At 39.1% G+C, this 18,820-nt stretch overlaps 2 protein-coding genes across 2 annotated transcripts in view; both read left to right on the forward strand.

Moving 5' to 3' along the window:
• Window positions 1-18,820, forward strand: part of Dtx4 (deltex E3 ubiquitin ligase 4) — an 852,074-nt gene that overhangs the window by 684,614 nt on the left and 148,640 nt on the right. The window lies entirely within an intron of this gene.
• LOC127689716 (olfactory receptor 10V1-like) lies at window positions 13,882-14,838 on the forward strand. Its single transcript, XM_052189348.1, has one exon. It carries the CDS (start codon window positions 13,882-13,884, stop codon window positions 14,836-14,838), a length of 957 nt encoding a protein of 318 aa, XP_052045308.1.

Here is an 18,820-nt window from a genome sequence, read left to right on the forward strand (position 1 = left end):
ATGACTCCCATGAAGAAGTATGGAGAGGGTTCTGATCCCGGAAAGGATTGATCTAGCGTTGGAGGGGAATATAAGGACAGAGAAAAAGGAGGGAGGTGATTGGAGAAGGGGTGGAGAGATGAAGGCTTATGGGACATATGGGGAGGGGGGATCTGGGAAAGGGGAAATCATTTGGAATGTAAACAAAGAATATAGAAAATAAAAATATTAAAAAAATAAAGGAAAAAAAAGAGAAATACAGGAGAATATCAGTCAACAAGTTAAAGCCCTTAAAGAGGAAACACAAAAATCACTTAAAGAAATACAGGAAAACATGGGTCAACAGTCAGAAGCCTTTAAAGAAGAAACACAAAAATCCCTTAAGGAATTACAGGAAAACACAAACAATCAAGTGAAGGAACTGAACAAAACCATCCAGGATCTAAAAGTGGAAGTAGAAACAATAAAGAAATCACAAAGTGAGACATCCCTGGAGATAGAAAACCTTGGAAAGAATTCAGGAGTCATAGATGCAAGCACCAACAACAGAATTCAAGAGATAGAAGAAAGAACCGCAGGTGGTGAAGATAGAAAAAAATTGACTCAACAGTCAAACACAATGCAAAACGCATAAAGCTGCTAACCCAAAACATCCAGGAACTCCAGGACACAATGAGAAGATCAAACCTAAGGATTATAGATATAAAAAGAGAACGAAGATTTCCAACTTAAAGGGCCAGTAAATATCTCCAACAAAATTATAGAAGAAAGCTTCCCTAATCGAAAGAAGAAAACTTTCCTAACCTAAAGAAAGAGATGCCCATGAACATACAAGAAGCCTACACAACTCCAAATATACTGGACCAGAACAGAAATTCTTCCCATCACATAACAACCAAAAACACCAAATTCACTAAACAAAGAATATTAAAAGCAGTAAGGGAAAAAGGACAAGTAACTTATAAAAGCAGGCCTATCAGAATCACACCAGACTTCTCACCTGAGACCATGAAAGCTAGAAGATCCTGGGAAGACCTTATACAGACCCTAAGAGAACACAAATGCCAGCCCAGACTACTATACCCAGCAAAACTCTCAATCATCATAGATGGAGATACCAAGATATTCCATGATAAAATCAAATTTACACAATATCTTTTCACAATTCCAGCCCTACTAAGGATAATAGATGGAAAACGCCAACACAAGGAGGGAAACTACACCCTAGGAAAAGCAAGAAAGTAATCTCCCAACAAACCCAAAAGAAGATAACTACTCAAACATGAAAATAACATCAAAAAATAACAGGAAGCTATAATCACTATTCTTTAATATCTCTTAACATCAATGGACTCAATTCCCCAATAAAAAGACATAGACTCACAGAAATATTTTTCATGTAAATCTTCATTTTTATCAGAAAATGTTTGTAATTCCCCTTTCAACTAATTTAGTAATTTTTTTTAGGTCTACCATTTTATCTGCATTATTTTTCATGATAATCTTCAATTTTAATATGTTTTTCTATGTATTTCTTCTATTTTATCAGAAATGTTTTTCATGTGAATCTGATTTTTTTACAAAATATTTTTAATTCCACCTTCAATTAATGGAAAGGATTTTTATGTCTACCATTTTATTTGTATAATTTTCCATGAAAGAGTCAATTTTAATGTATTTTTCTATATATTCTTGAATTTTATCAGAAATATTTTCCATGTAAATCTTCAATTTTACCTGAAATGTTTACAATTCACCCCTAAGAAAACTTAGAATTATTTTTATGCCTACTATTTTATCTGTATAATTTTCATGGTAATCTTCAATTTTAACATGTTTTTCTACATTTGTCTACAATTTTATCAGAAATATTTTTCATGTAAATCTTCAATTCTATCATAAAAAGTTTCTATTTTATATTTCAATTAATTTAGCCATGTTTTTGATATCTACCACTTTACTCTTTAATTTTCCATGAAAAATTTCAACTTTAACATGTTTTTCTCTATATCTTTTCTATTTTATCAGAAATATTTTCCATGTAAATCTTCAATTTTATCATAAAATGTTTTTATTCCTTTTTCAATAAAAGAACATGCTTCTCAAAAAAAGGAAAATTCAAGCAGGATTTTAAAGAACTCAGGAGCAAGATTGTCATTTAGAAGTGTGTTTCTGCTGTTTTGAGAGTGCCTGCCTACATGTCTTTAGGTTCCTTAACAGCCAATGAAAATAATAGATTATGATTGAATTTGAGAATATTAAAATTGACTTAACAGTAAGCAATTATATAGAGACATAAAGTGCTTTTCTTGGGTAACAGATTTGAATCTTTTCCCAGTTTTCAATATGTAAGAAGATACCAACATTCATAACATTAGCTGATATCCATTGAGCATTTATTTATATATCTGGTAATATCTTAGCTACCTAATAAGTGCTAACACATTTGTTTATCACAAATTCACCCTCATGTTACACATAAAGATCCATGGTATGGAGAGGTTAAATAATTCTCCCAATATGTCATATCTAGTAAGTCAGCACCATCTTATCCCAGAGCCAATGGTTTTCAGACAAAATGAACCTTCTAGGATTGATTTTTAGTTCAGACTGAGAGGCTCACTAAGGGCAGTCCAATGATGGTTCACAATCAGTGAAAAGTTTTCTAAATAGATTTCAGGAAAATAACTCTAAACTATTAAACTTGAATGTGACAGCATCTCTCTTGGGAAATGCTGTCTGCCTGACCTGTTTGTGACCATAGCAATAGAGAAAGCTCCAGGATAAAATTTCTGTCCAAATGTTGGACTATGTATGTATGCATGTATGTATGTATGTATGTATGCATTTATATTCTGCAAAAATAATGAGCCAACATGCTTTACATTCATTGTGTAAGATTTATATATGATTGGTTTTCATTTCCCTCATTTGATAACTGTTGCCATGATCCAGTTTCATAATGGAATTTTAATGGTATTTACATTGGAACAGTAAGAAATAATGGCATTATGTTCTAATTTAATTTATTTTAATTAAGAAATAAAATTGTGATCTGAGCCTGTTGGAATGACTTGAGGTGGTACTAGCTATGTGAAGGAAGTGGCTAATGAGTTTTTAGAAGGTAGTTATTTGTAGAAACTAGAGATTTATTTATTTAATTTAAATACATCTTTATCTTCTCTGAGAATTTCGTGTGTGTGTGTGTGTGTGTGTGTGTGTGTGTGTGTAGTATATTTTTTATATTCACCCTTTGTTTCCCTCCTCTTTGTTCAACTTCCAATTTCATGTCTTCTTTTTTTTTCTTTTGTTAAATAACCCGAGTCTAATATAGTGTTGCCTGTATGTGCATATATTTAGGGCTATCCACAGAAGCATGGTCAACCTACCAGAGACCACACTCCTAAGAAAACTGACTCCTACACCCCCAGAAGCTACTAACTGTCAATAGTTTCTCAGCCAAGGATAGAGGATCTTGAGTCCCTCCCCATTCCCATGTTGAAGTGTTGACTGGCTTGATGTTGTGCAAGCAACTGTAGCTGCTACAAATTCATGAGTACAATGACCAGAAGACATTAACCAGACCTCTGTCTCTTACCAGTCTTTCTGCCCCATTTCTATGATGGTCATGAGACTGGGGAAGAGGGTGTGTGATGTAGACTTCCCACTTTGGTCTGAGCACTGCATACACACACTTTTTCTGACTTTTGAATAGTTGAGAGTATCTGTATTAACTGTTGTCCACTACAATAAAAGCTTATCTGATGAGAACTGATGTGTAACCTATTCCTATAGAGATAAGTATGTAGACAGCAGGTTGGTACTGTGTCTATTCAGCAAAATTAGAGCAGTAGGTTCACTCCAAGGACCTATGAGCTCTCAGGCCGTGGATTCTTGACAAGATTTACAGTAGCAGGCATAAATTTTCTCCTGTGGACTGATTCTTAAGTCTAATGAAAACGTGGTTGGCTACACCTGTAACGTTCATGCCATTATTGCTCTCATGCACATAGGTTATCATTATAGCTCACAGAGTCACATCTATTAAACTTGTGATGGCTTTTCTTTCCCAACAGCTTGCATAACACCTTTCAGTACTATGCAAGCCAGCCAGCAGGGAAGAAAATCCTAGGTCAGTACCAGTTTGATTTCTTCAGGTTATATGACCAAAGTTTATTTATAGTGTCTTCACCTATAGTGTTACCATCAAGTTGTGGCAGGCAATAGAGAGCAACAGCAATACCTTGTATTGTTTTGGAAGTCTCTGGGATCCTCCCTCTCCACCAATAAACTCAAAGGGTGGTATCTCACATCTTTTTGTCTGATAACCTATGGCTTCTGGGAGAAGCATTATTATCTATGAGAACTGGGACTTTAAATTGAAAATTTCATGCAGGCTATGGACGAGCACTAGACAGGCTCTCATGGACACCTCTTTGTGTTTGGTGGAAGAAGACATAAAGTCAACAATCATGGCATAAAATTCCAAGTCAGCTAATGAAGAGTTGTGTAAACTTGGACAAGTCAGTTTACTTCTGTGAACTGTTGTTTTCTCATTTCAAGTTTTGAGAAAATTTAACCAGTAAAGTTTTGTAAATTAAAATGAAAGATAAATGGAAGTTTATACTTCAAGTAAATTATAAGTACAGTGTTACTGCCCTTACTATCCTTGTCTCCTCATGTTATTTGTGTCATTTTCTTTTTCACCCTGGTACCTACTGTGCAATGGGAGGCAAACTCTTCCACCATCCTTTCACAAGAATTTAGTTCTTCTCCAGTATACATGTACCAAGCTTCTGGTATTGGGTCTGACATCAGCAATTCTCCATGGAAGAATCAGGTGATTTCTGGGGGTTATACATTTAACACCCCTCTGGTGAATCCTTTGTAGCTTGGAAAACATAAAACAGAGAGCCTAAGTATGCTCTTGGGGAAAAAAAGAAATTGCAAGATCCTTTTGGGTTTTTTTTAGATTTATTTACTTCTATTTTATGTGTTTGGGCATTTTGCCTGAATGTATGTATGTATACTTCATTTGTGATTTGTGCTTGTGAAAGTCAGAAGTGGTTGAGGATTCCCTTGGAACTGGAATTACAGATCAGTACGAACCACCATGTGGGTGTTGACAACAAGACCGGGCTCTCTGTAAGAACAGTAAATGCTCTTGATGGAGGAGTCACCTCTCTAGCCTCAAATTACAAGGTTCTTGCTGCTCAGAATACAATGAGTCTTTCTGTATGAAGTCAATTGAGTAACACATGAAAACTGTACGGAAGACAAGAATCTAAGAGAAGAAAGACCTCTAAGTTTCAGGAATTGTTGCTATTCTTTGTCACTATGTGTCTATTTTTGCTTTAAAGCTAAAAAAAAAAATCTTTTAATGTGATCTCTGTGTGAGATCAGCAGAAAGAACAACCATGTAATGTCATAGATAGGAAGCTCTATATTACTTCAAGCAGTTGGATGTCCTGTGATTCTATTTTCCCCTAGAAATGAGATCCAGTTCTTGTTGTTCCAAAAATGCATTTACATCTGTTGGACAGGACGCATGTATTCCATACTGTCCTCTAACTCTCTAGGTAGCTGAGGATGACCTTGAACTTCGTGGCTTCCTGTGTCCACCTCCCCACTGGAGTCCTGGGGATCCAGTTTATGTGATGTTTGGGATTGAACCCAGGGTTCAGGGCACATGAGCTATTTTTTTTTTTTTTTTTGGTTTTTCGAGACAGGGTTTCTCTGTGTACCCCTGGCTGTCCTGGAACTCACTCACTCTGTAGACCAGGCTGGCCTCGAACTCAGAAATCTGCCTGCCTCTGCCTCCTAAGTACTGGGATTAAAGGCATGCACCACTACCACCACCCTGCTGTTCTCAGCTCTTTATTTACACTTCTAAGGATATATTAAAGAAAGCCAAGATGGCCATTCTGCCATGTTCCAGTGGCACTATGATCTCAGAATTCTTAAATATTGCTGAGATAACATGAGAAACTGCACTATATATTCCCCTACAATAGTAGAAATTAGCATTTCTTAAAATCCTACAAATAACCAACTTTCCTTACATGACTTTGAAAACAATGAACTCTGGTGAAGGTGGAAAAATGAATAATCCAGTTCTATGTAAGGATTTACAACACTTACCTTTAAAAGTTCTAGAGGGGAATCTCCTAAAATATTTGGTTATAAAAAAAACTTCCTTTAGCATCTGTTATCTTAACACAAAGAAAATGTTTTTCTTCAATACTCAGAGAAAAGGTTGTTTGATAATAAACAATTAAGACTTGGGAAATGGCAGTAGATTAGTTTGATTGGTTCCCAAGTTTCCTTTGGGAACTAAAAAGTTCCAAAGAGAATAGCATGTATCAGTGAGTTGGCTCAGGCAGTAAAGCACTTCCTGAGCCAGCCTAATGATCTTAGATTCCTGGAACCTACAGAGGAAGAAGAGAACCAACTCCCAAAACTTGTACTCTTACCTCCACATATGCACCATGATATTCATGTTTGCACTCGTACACACATGCACTCCATGTGCCCGTATAACACACACACACACACACACACACACACACACACACACAGGCATTCACACATGGGCATGTACAAACATGCACACACATGATAAACAACAACAACCATAGCAACAATAGTAATAATAAAGCAAAAAAAAAAGGATTGTTTTGTTGTGAAATTTAGTAATCTTTTAAAGTAGTTTATTTAGTATTTTAAAAATAATTTATTGCAGGGCGGTGGTGGCGCACTCCTGTAATCCCAATACTTTGGGAGGCAGAGGCAGGCAGATTTCTGAGTCCAAGGCCAGCCTGGTCTACAGAGTGAGTTCTAGGATAGCCAGGGCTATACAGAGAAACCCTGTCTCGAAAAAACCAAATCCAAAACAACAAAAAAAATTATTATCAATTATTATTCTTATCATTATTGTGTGTGCATGTGTATGTGTGTGTGTGTGAGATCAGTGTGCATTAGAGCAGGTAGGCATGCATGCCATGATGCATATGTGGTAGTCAGAGGACAACTAATGAAAGTCAATTTTCTTTTTTTTATTTAAATTCTTTTATTTATTTACATTCCAGTCATTGTTCCCCCTCCGTCCCACCTCCCATAGTCCCTCATCCCATTCCTCCTCCCTTCTCTCTGCACTCTCTCGGAAGTCTATTTACTTTTTGAACTTTGTCAAGGTAAGGCCCCTTTCACTTTTGTTGCTCTGCATTCTCTAGGATACTTTGGGTGATTATCCTGTTTCTGTCTCCCAACTCCTTGTAGGAGGGCTGGGATTGTGGATACAAGCAACTGTATTTATCTTTTTGTAGGTTTCAGGGATCAAAGTCTGGTTATTGGCTTTTACCCACTGAGCCATCCCGTCAGCCTTTAGTAGTGCTCACCAGTCTCTGTCTCTGTTCTTAGGAAGGAAACTGATCTTTGGACCACACAGCAGGTGCTAGAGCATCTTGAATTCTTCCTAAAGAAGTGAAACATGGGCTTTGATTAAAGTCTTAAGGATTGATAGAAACATAGGCTGGCACCTGTCAAGCTATACACACATATGACTTCTTGTGTACTCTGTTCACTATGAAGTTGTGTTTGGGGAAAGAAGTTACAGTGGTGGGTGATCCAGGACAGCATCTGTGAACAAGTGGAGAGTTTGAGGAGAGTACCTTGGGTGAGAAGAGTGCACCGGTCATTGCCATTTCTGAATTCCTTGGAGTCCAACTCTAGAAGATATACCAGAAGATGACTGAATGGTGGCATTACTTGCCAAGAAATGAATGGAGTTTTCTCCCTGAAGCCTTTAAGATTGGTATTTTCTTAATATACTAAATCTAAGAATTTAACACAAAATGATAGGGTATAGGAAAACAGCTAGAGAACTAGGGGGGTTGGGTGGAGGAGTACCCAATCCTGTTCTGTGTCACTCAAGATGATGTGACTGACCACTCGGCCCATTTGTGTTACATGTAGAGACTAAAAACAAGGCAATGACTAAGATGTAGCCAAATCTAGTAGCAATTAAACCATTTTAGAAGATCATATCCCCAAACAATTCCTATTTGTGCTCCTACTGGGGCAGGTCCAGTCGAAAGCCAAGTCAGCCTCCTGGGGCTTGGTGGAATCAAAGTGGGCAGGGAATTCCCAGAAATGAGATGAAGAGTCAGAACAGAGAAACAACTCACAGTTCCAACTCCAAGTCCCCAAGCCCCATGTTCTTCCCTGGTGAAGGGGCAGTGGGGAAGAGCTGGCACATGGAAATGTGTGGTGTCCTCAGAGGAAGACAGGTTCTCAGAGGTTCAGCTCCATGGTTGCCAAGCCATTAGGCATGTTGAGGATGTAGTGCTAGGTCTCTGAGTAGTAAAAGGAGGGAGACCTGTCTGAGCTGCTGTGTGGTCTATTCCCCGGGAATGGCCAATGAGTGCTCTTGTTCTTGGAAATTTTGAGGTCTTTCTGGTGTTGAGCCACAGATAAGTTGGAGCACAGTTTAACCTCCTATAGCTAATGAGGAGTCTCTGGACTCATCACTGTAAATGTGGGGAGATCTTTTGTTCACTCATCAATGCCTTAGATGAAGACAAAACCCACAAGAGTAAGTTATTTTTAAAAAATTTTATTCATTTCTTTGTATGTGTAGAATGCCGGCAGGAATCATGACCAGCTATGTTTCTGGGCTTTGTTGGGTAGCAGTTATTATAAGGGCAAGCACAAAGTATTAAAGACAAATAGCATCCCCAGATGCCTAGAGATGGAAATCGTAATATATGTTTCTTGACTTCTTGTAACTCACATGTTTTAAAAATAGAATATTTGAAATGAAACTGCAAGAATAAAAATAAAAGCCAACTGTAATGATGAAAGTAAAGACAATAGAAATATGTATTTAATTTATAAGTTTTGGCTAAGGCAGTGGTTCTCAACCTTCCTAATGCTGTAACCTTTTAATACAGTTCATCATGTTGTGGTGATCCCCAACCATTAAATTATTTCCATTGCTACGTCATAATTGTAATTTTTCTACTATTATGAATCATTCTGATGGTCTTAGGTGACCCCTGTGAAAGGGTCCTTTGGCTTCCAGAGGAGTCAAGGCCCACAGGTTGAGACCACTGGGCTAAGGAATATTTAATAATTGAGTATAAAGCTGATTTTGAGTGTCCTATCAGTTAGCACAAAAGGGAAAATACAAATTATATAACAATTATGGTTAAGTAGGATGTCATATGTATGTCCATTCATAGGAACATGCTGTAACTCCAGGAGTGCCGTACATACATATAATTTTAGCACTCAGTAAATAAGAATCTTGAGTTCAAGATTAGCCTAAGCTACATAGCCAGTACATGTCTTTCTGATTCTCTAGTTCTTGTCTTTCCTCCCTTTTTCTACACTTCCCCTTCCTTCTCTCCCAGTGTGTGGTGTGTGTGTGTGTGTGTGTGTGTGTGTGTGTGTATGTGTGTGTGTGTAGATCTGTCTGTGTAACATAGATCTGAGAACCTGCTGTATAGACCAGGGTGGCCTCAGATTTCACAGAGATCCTCTTGCCTCTGCCTCCCAATTGATGTGCTTAAAGATATACACTACCGTACCCTAGAGCCAGTGTATGTCTTAAAACAAAATAAGCTGGGCGTAGTACTTTTTTTGTCCATGTAATACAAGCACTTGGAAAGCTGATCTCTACACAATTGAATCTGTTTTGGGCTGCATATTGAGTTACTGGCTAGCTTGTACTTTAGTCCTTGTCTAAAACAAAATAAAACAGCTTCCCAAGCAAGCAAGCAAGCAAGCAAGCAAAAACTCAACATGAAAACTATAACAAAATCAAACTAAACCACTAAAATAAAAAAGAAAGAAATGTGTGTGTAGGAAAAGACATGTGTACACTGAGAACAAAGGCAAACATACCTTCTGTGACAGATGAAACTCACTGAGGATTTCAGTCCTAGGCATCTTAAATGGAAATTTAAAAATTATTTTTATTTATTATTTTATATGTATGGATATTGTGCTTGCATGTCTGTCTGTCTGCCATGTGCAATCAGAGCCCACTGAGGTCAGAAAATGTCTGGAACTGGAGTTAGAGACAGTTGTGAGATGCCACGTAGGTTCTGGGAATTGAACCTGAGACTTTGGAAAGTATAGAAGTGCTCTTAATCACTGAACCATCTCTCTATCCCCTTAAATGGGAATTTTAGCAGTCAATATTTTATATGTAACTTGTGTAACTTTCTTTTCTCAGCCAGGATTATGTAATAAAGACCCATTCAGCTTCTGAAATACAAAGATTGTTATAGTGACGATACACACACACACACACACACACACACACACACACACACACATCCATATATGTATGCGTTACTGCATATGTATGTACATGGCTTCATGTTCTAGACTAATTTATTAGGATAGTTTCTTTAGCATAGAGTTTTGTTCAATGCATTTAACACATTGTGGAGAATAGATAATTTTTTCTTCCCAGAAAAGGAGTGTTCCCAACAGAATCTGGGTGTTGAAATGAAGGTGATCATTTTCATAGACATTGGACATCACTCCTCCTATAAATCCCTTTCAATAAATGTTTTTGTTTACTTTTATTTTTTTGTTTATGTGCATATACATGGATGTGTACATATATATATGTGTGTGTGTGTATGTGTGTGTGTGTTGTGTGTGTGTGGTGTGTGTGTGTGTGTGGTATGTGTGTGTGGTATGTGTGTGTGTGTGTGTGTGTGTGTGTGTGCAACTTGTGGGAGTTGGTTTTCTTCCACCATGTGGGACCTGGGCAATAAACTCGGGTCATTAGTCCTGATGGCAAGTGCCTTTACCTGCAGAGCTCTCTCACTAGTTATCATCCAGTAAGTCTTCAGTCTATGAATGGATGCATGTTTATAGAGAACCAGACACTGGTTTCAATTGTGTGCGTGAGTAAAACTCAGTCAGTTGCTGCCCTAGAGATCTTAGAGCCATGGAGAAATGTCTACAAACAAATGAGCACAGAAGTAAATACATCACTAAGGGAGAGATGAGACCATGGCTCTCTTTCCAGTCTCTGACTGTCCCCTTCCTGTTCAACCATGAAGATCAAATGCCTGATCTAAGTAGTGTGTTAGTTATCATTATATTTCTTGCACAGAGTGAGTGGGGAGTGTGTGTTCCTACTGCTGCCCACAGGAAGGACATTTTGTTACGCATAAAATAGCATGTTGTTAGAAAGTACTGTGGAAAACTGGTCTGCCACTATGCCCATTATGTTGTAACCCTGTCCTGAGGTAAATGATCATCAGATGACAGCACAAGGTGAAACTCTTTAGAAAAGGGGACATTACTCTTAATGAATGCATGAAGTCATACTATAAGAGCACCAGCTTGGTGGACACAAAATATAGTAAATACTTAAAGGGAAAGCTGCAATCTGTACAAATCTGCTTGCCCCATTTTCCACGATGGAAAGGAACAATGCCCTTTAATGATTGTCACATGTACAAAGATCATGGCATGTCTTCAGGCCAGAGCACAGCAGATATAGGCGAAGACACATTGTTCTGGAGATGCTCCTGACACCTTATAGGGCTGCACTGCAAGTTCAGGGAGTGACGTTCACAATAGTATTCTGTCTGCAATGGAAGATGGGATGCTTTGAACTGAGTGTCTGCATCCAGCCCTGTCCCAATGCTGGTGTTGAACTCTGCAATGGGATGCTCTTAGTTACTGGGGCCTGAGGAGGAAGTAGGGTTGGATGAGGAATGTAGGCATCAAAGGCCTAGAGGTGGAAATGCAGTTTCCTCTCTGCTATGTGAAGATACAGAAGAAGGCAGTGCTTTGCTATGCAGAACAAGGGTGTTCAGTGGGACTCAGCGTGTGGCTACCTTGAATTTGAATTTCCTGGCCTTCAGAATTGTGAGAAATAGAAATCTATGGTCTAGCTGGGTGGTGGTGGTGCATGCCTGTAATCCCAGCATTCTGGGAGGCAGAGGCAGGCAGATTTCTGAGTTCGAGGCCAACCTGGTCTACAGAGTGAGCTCCAGGACAGCCAGGGATATACAGAGAAACCCTGTCTCGAAAAAAACCAAATCAAAAAAAAAAAAGAAAGAAAGAAAGAAAGAAAGAAAGAAAGAAAGAAATCTATGGTCTAAGCCATTCAGTCAATGTATATTTTAAAATAATCTTCCATACTAAGATAATGATTCATTAGAGAAAGAACAATGTCCATCTTCACTTTTGTAGGAAGTAGAATAGTAATGTGTGATTATATTCATGTTTAATTCAGTGCTTATGTTTGTGTGTATTTGTGAAGGTCTAACTTATTAATGCAGACACTATGCAAATTTACAGTGACCTTCATTTCTACTGGTTACAGTCAGGGGAAAAATTCAATAAATAAGAAAGCTTAAAACAAATTAAAATACAGGACTTTTCTTCCTTCCAGAATTCTTTAGGCATGAATTACAGTCTGCTGTGTGTAATTCCCTGAGGTCAGGAGTTAGCGTTGGTTCCTTTTTCAGAGGCAAGGGACCCATGAGGGAAGGTGAGGCATTTAGGGACCATGTTTATGGAAAGCTGTCTTACCCTTGACCCCCAAGTGACAAGGAAGAGAAATCTGCCAGTGAAACCTAGGCATATTCAGCCATGGCCGACAGTCTACTCACTCAGAGCTGTGGTCACCTCAAGAGGAACCAAGTAAACAATATGCTTTGAGATCATTTAGAACTATGTACTCATTCTATTTACACACTATATATTAGACCTGTTTAGAATTAACTGGCCTTGAAAGAAAACAACAATGTAATCAATCTTACTATGCTTTGGGATCCCAGTGCAATTAACTTATACAAGCTAAGATAACTGGATAGCTTTAATATTTTTTCAGTGCTGTTCAATAAACAGAAGAGGACAGCCTCTGTTCAAGAGATCAGAAATCCAGAATAGGTGAGGCTCACTCTTGCTTTAGATGACTCTTCTGTTCTGCAGCACCAGCTCAGAGAGGATGCAGGTCACCGTGTGAAGGATGAACACTCTTTGTGCTCTTTTTCATTCTCCAGCCTGTTTCTCAATTTGGTCAAGTACAGTGATAAGCCAGAGTGTGAGAGAGTTATCAGATGCAGTCTTTAGAGTCTTCTAAAAGGCATGGGAAGCTCCATGGATCCAAGGACAGTTTATGAGTAGCCAGAAAGCCTTGCCTGAGTCACGTCCAGAGCTGCTGGACGATGGGCCAGTGTCACTGAAACTAGAAGCGACGAGTTTCCAGCAGGTTTGGATGCAACAGAGATGTCACAACTATCTGTTTGGTTCAGAAATCTTTGGTGACCTTCAGGAATATGTTCTCAAACAGAAGAGAAATTCAAAACAGAGTACTTGAGATAAAGGAAAGGAAATGGTTGGTATGGAAAGAGTACACAGACATTTTGTTAGTTATTTATGAGATAGTGTTTCATTTAGTTCATGCTTCCCTTAAACTCCCTCTGTAACTGGAGAGGAGCTTAAGTTCTTGATTCTCTTGTTTTTGCTTCCTAAATGCTGGGATTACAGGCCTAAGCCACCATACACAGCAAATGGCTTTGCAGGATGACATAACATTGATGCAATTGATTTATATTATGGGAAGTGTATTTGTTCTAGAGTGGAAAACAGCATTAGATATGGGAAGCTGAGCAAATACCTTATGCAGCAGGATCCCAGACAAAACAAGAGGGGCTGAGAGCATTATCTGTACAGAAAGGGCAAAACTTAGGCGTATGGGAAAATGTGACAGCCTCAGGGTCAGGAGGAAACGTTATGTCGAGAGCCGATGACAATGAACAATGACAGAGTGAATAATGACAAGTGTCCTCAAGGTGGGTTCTGTCTGTTCTCAGGGGCATCACCTGTGCAGGTGGCAGACCCAACTCACGCATTAAGTACATGGAGGAAGGAAATCAGACTGGGATGATCCTCTTCCACTTCCGCCCCTTCTCCAAGCTCCCTGAGGTGCAGATGCTGATCTTTGTGCTTTTCCTCATGATGTACCTGGTCAGCATCGGAGGAAACATGTCCATCGTCCTCACCATCTGGATCAATCGGTGTCTCCACACCCCGATGTACTTCTTCCTGGCCAACCTGGCTAGCCTGGAGATCTTCTATTCTTCTACCATAGCTCCCCTGACTCTGGCCAGCATCCTGTCCACAGACAGGACTGTGGTCTCCCTGGCAGGCTGTGGTGCCCAGATGTTCTTCTTCATCTTCCTGGGCAGTGCTGACTGTATTCTGCTGGCTGTCATGGCCTATGACCGGTTTGTGGCCATCTGTTACCCTCTGCGCTACACCCTCATCATGAGCTGGCACTTGTGTGTCCAGCTGGCCCTGGGGTCTCTGGTTTTGGGTTTCATCTTGGCCATGCAGTTGACTGTGCTCATCTTCCAACTGCCTTTCTGTAGCAGTAAGGAAATCAGCATGTTCTACTGTGATGTCCTCCCTGTCATGAGACTGGCATGTGCAGACACCCATGTCCACGAGGCCACTCTGTTTGTGGTCAGTGTCATCGTCCTCACCATCCCTTTCCTCCTCATCACTCTCTCTTATGTCTTCATTGTGGATGCCATCCTGAAGATCCGCTCAGCTGAGGGGAGGCACAAAGCCTTCTCTACCTGTTCTTCCCACCTGACCGTTGTCCTCCTGCAGTATGGATGCACAAGTCTCATCTACTTGTGTCCCAGCTCCAGCTACAATCCTGAGCGAGGCCAGGTAGTATCTGTGGTTTACACCTTCATCACCCCTATGCTGAATCCTTTGATTTACAGCATGAGGAACAGAGAACTCAAAGATGCTTTGAGGAGAGTGATAATAAAATTGGCTTTGATCCAAACACAAGAAACACTCTAAATAATCCTGTACCATACATAGGGTAGAAATCCTAAGTTGAATATATATACAAGATGAGGAAGTGGGGCTTGATGTGTCTTTGGTTTGATACCGTTTTAAAGATGTTTTATACTCTTAATTTTGTTTTAAAAGACCAGTTTTTTTCCCCTCATCTTCAGGTTAGCCATTTTGGAAAACAGATGAAGATGCTCCAAGCATTTAAATTCTGAATTAATTGTGAGGATAAATACATTAAGTGAAAATAGTCTCTCTCTCTCTCTCTCTCTCTCTCTCTCTCTCTCTCTCTCTCTCTCTCTTGTGTAAGGTTGAAGTTTATTAAATATAGAAAGAAATGTATTCAGGGAAAGATTTAGACAAACCTGAAAGAGGAGTGTGGGCTTTTCAAGACAGAATTGCCAATGTACTACTTAACATTTATTTAATGTGTATGGGCGTTTTGTTTGCACAAACATCTGTATTATCTATATGCCATGTACATGCTTCACCAAGCCCTGGAAGCACTGCAACTGGAGTTATCGACACTTGTGAGCCACTACCATGTGCTGAAAATTGAAAGAGCAGAAAATGCTTTAACTACTGAACCATCTCTTTAGACCCTGAAAACATTTAAAAATTGTATTCTTAAATGATTTTATACATGCCTATAGTCTATTTTGATTATATTCAGTCATATTACCCTCTTTTATTCCTCCATTCTCTTTGAACTCCTTCTTCCCATTGAATTCCTTTTCTATGTTCAGTGTGTGTGTGTGTAGTATTAATTTTAGTTAATATTGCTTGTAAGAATGTGGGTGTAGTTATTTACCGGACCATGGGAAACTTAGCAGTGGCTACACCACCTAAGAAAAATGCCTCTGTCTGCTCTAGCAGCCATCAGTTGACAATAGCTTCTCAGGTAGGAGTGGGAGCTCTTACAAGCTCCCTCTACATGCTGGACTGTGACAGGCTTGATCTTGTTCAGGTCTTGTGCAGGTATCCGCAGCTCTCTGAGTTTATGAGAACTAGAGTCATGTCATGATATATCCAGAAGACAAGTGTTTCACAGCTCTCCTTCTCCTATGTTGTTTTTATGTTCTTTCTGCCCCTTCTTCCAGGATGTTCCCTGAGCCTTGGCATTAAATAGAGATACAACAGTGTTAATACTACTTTCCAAGACATCCTGGGTTACCTCTGTGTCTTACTCTGAACTTTTCACTAGATATAGTTTCCAGATTGTTAGTAATCTTCAATATTGTGCCTCTGGAAAGGGTTGAAGCCATAGCAAGAGAAGATTGAAATTGAGAACATTCCAGTGTTAGTAGTGCAAATTTAATAGTGGCAGATTTTTTCTCTAACCCAGCTATCTTCCTAATAATTGAGACAGAGAGACTTATTTAACAAGCTTTAACTGAGTAGATATCAATCTATTCTGGTCCTCTAAAATAATCTAGCTAGTTTCCATTCAAAATCCCAAGATACTGAATTTTATTATTGCTCTTGCTCTTTCTCTTCCAGGTGTGTTCTCATGGTAGTGTCTGGTTACTCAGCTTGTGGCAAATTATTTCTCCTTCCCTATCACTATCCATTCCCTGGCTGGAATCAGAAATCCTGTCCTATTATCTCCTCTGCCCAGTCGTTGGCTGACCAGCTTTTTATTGACAAATCAGAGATAAGTGGGGAGTAATGTTTACACATGATTGTGACAAGAGTTTTTTTTTTTTACAGTTAGCATTACAATTGCAATCAGATATAAGGGCACTGAAATCAGAATTTGAATAATATAAGGATAATCTTTACACAAAGGATAAGACTCCTACTGTATAAATTCTGAATTTTTAAAATTATTAATATTTCCTCCTAATTTTTTTCTTTTTCTTTTTTTGGATAAATGAGCAATCAATTCATACTTTAATTTATATTCTGATTTAAATTTTCATTTGAATTTAATTTTGTTTAGGGATACAGTTCAATGGTAAAATATATATATATTTTTTTATTGATATATTTTTTTATTTACATTTCAAATGATTTCCCCTTTTCTGGGTCCCCACTCCCTGCAAGTCCCATTATTATTATATATTATTATTATAAATAATTAGTATACATTATTATATTATTATTAAAAATTATTAATATTTCCTCCTAATTTCTTTTCATGGAAAAGATTCTATGAAAACTCTGGAGTTCAATTTCTGTTCTAGTCACTTTATTTAAAACCACTTCATTTGGAGACTATATATATTCTTCTAAATTTGTCTCTAAAATTGTGAATTCTGTCCTTTAAGTCAGTCTCCCTTTTTCTCTCTTCCTTTCTCTCTCTTCTCCCATCCTCCCTTCAACCCCTTCCTCCTCCTCTTCCTCTTCCTGTTCACTAGTTATTTTTTGGTTGTAACCCCTACCTCCTCAGTCCCACACAAACTGGGACTACCTCAGCCACTCTCCTTCCCTCAACCTTGCTGACATGTCTGGGTTAACCCTTCACCTTTGCATTTCTAGCAATCCACCCATGAATACCCACCCATAGCTCAACTTTTGACCATATACAGGCACAATCCAACCACCTGTCTGGCATGTCATCATTCCTGGCCTAAGACCTATAAAACCCCCATTGATTTATCCCAGGTGTGAGATCTGCTTGGCCCCATTCCTTGGAACCAGTAAACCCACCTGGGAGCAGCGTCTAATAAACCTGCCTCTATTTTAATCTGGCCTATTCTTTGATGGAAAAACCTTTGTCATTTGAGCTTCTCTGGAGTTGAAAAGAGGAAATACTGATTTAAATTAGGAGTCACATAAAACAATACTAATCCAGGAAGAAAGAAACGAAGTGGACACCTTGAGGGAAAAGACTCATTGTTGTGATTCTTTGTGGGTGTTGTGGGACAAAACTGTACCATACATGTCTGTCCACTCACCCCAAATAGGAAACCCACACAGACCAAAATACAGATGCCACAAAAGTCTGTGTGGGTTCTCAGTTTTGAACTCTGTAGACAAGGTCAGGGAAGGGAAGTTCCTGCCAGTGAAAAGAGTCATCTACTGTTCACCAAGCTCAGCAGGCTCTCCAGACAATGGTACACTTTGACCTTAATTAATAGGGCAACAAAAGTGACTCTCGGCACTCTTATTACTTATTTTGGGAGGGAAGAGCCTAGTGAATCTGGTCAGTTTCAGGAACTTCCTGAAGGTATTTTTAGTTGTTTACCTTTCTGCTAAAGGAGATCCCTGCAGGATGGAATGTTTCAATCCTGGAACTGTTTTTTTGTTTTTGTTTTTTGTTTTTTTATTTTTTTGGATTTGGTGTTTTCGAGACAGAGTTTCTCTGTATAGCCCTGGCTGTCCTGGAACTCACTCTGTAGACCAGGCTGGCCTCTAACTCAGAAATCCGCCTGCCTCTGCCTCCCAGAGTGCTGGGATTACAGGCGTGTGCCACCACCGTCCAGCTTCCTGGAACTGTTATACAACAGTGGGTTTCCTGTTGATCATTTTTTTCAAGACAGTGATATCAGAACATTGTAGGGTATAGGTTCCCTTGGATCCCCGGATGAAAGACACACACACACACACACCATCTTATTTTTAATATGTTTTTTTAGCTCAATGGTTGGGCACTTTTAAGCCTCCACAGCTAGTGTGCCCTCCCTTCCCTCTCAGTTCAACCCTCTACATCTGCCCTCAACTTAGCTGCCTACTTATCTTCTCCTTGCTCAGCATCCTAAATCTGACCTCAGTTTAGCTATATTTCTAACCTCCCTCCTGCTACTGCAGGCCCAGTTGGGGAAGTTGCCAATGGCCACTCCACCTGAGATCTCACATGGTAGGTGGCTCTCTCTCTCCCATACAGTGAATCAATCTCCTTTCCCCTTTTGCATCTCCCAAACAGCTTGTGGGAAACCTGGAAGTTCTGCCTCTTCTGCCTAGCCATTGACTGCAGGCATCTTTATTGATTGATCAAGAACCAATAGGGGAACAGGAACTTCAGCATTCACAGGCAGATTCCTGA

The sequence above is a fragment of the Apodemus sylvaticus genome, chromosome 1, assembly GCF_947179515.1.
Source record: "Apodemus sylvaticus chromosome 1, mApoSyl1.1, whole genome shotgun sequence".
Lineage (NCBI taxonomy): Eukaryota > Metazoa > Chordata > Mammalia > Rodentia > Muridae > Apodemus > Apodemus sylvaticus.

What these genes read in the sequence shown, in the direction of transcription:
- LOC127689716 (XM_052189348.1), top strand. Translation starts at nt 13,882, where the DNA reads ATGGAGGAAGGAAATCAGACTGGGATGATCCTCTTCCACTTCCGCCCC.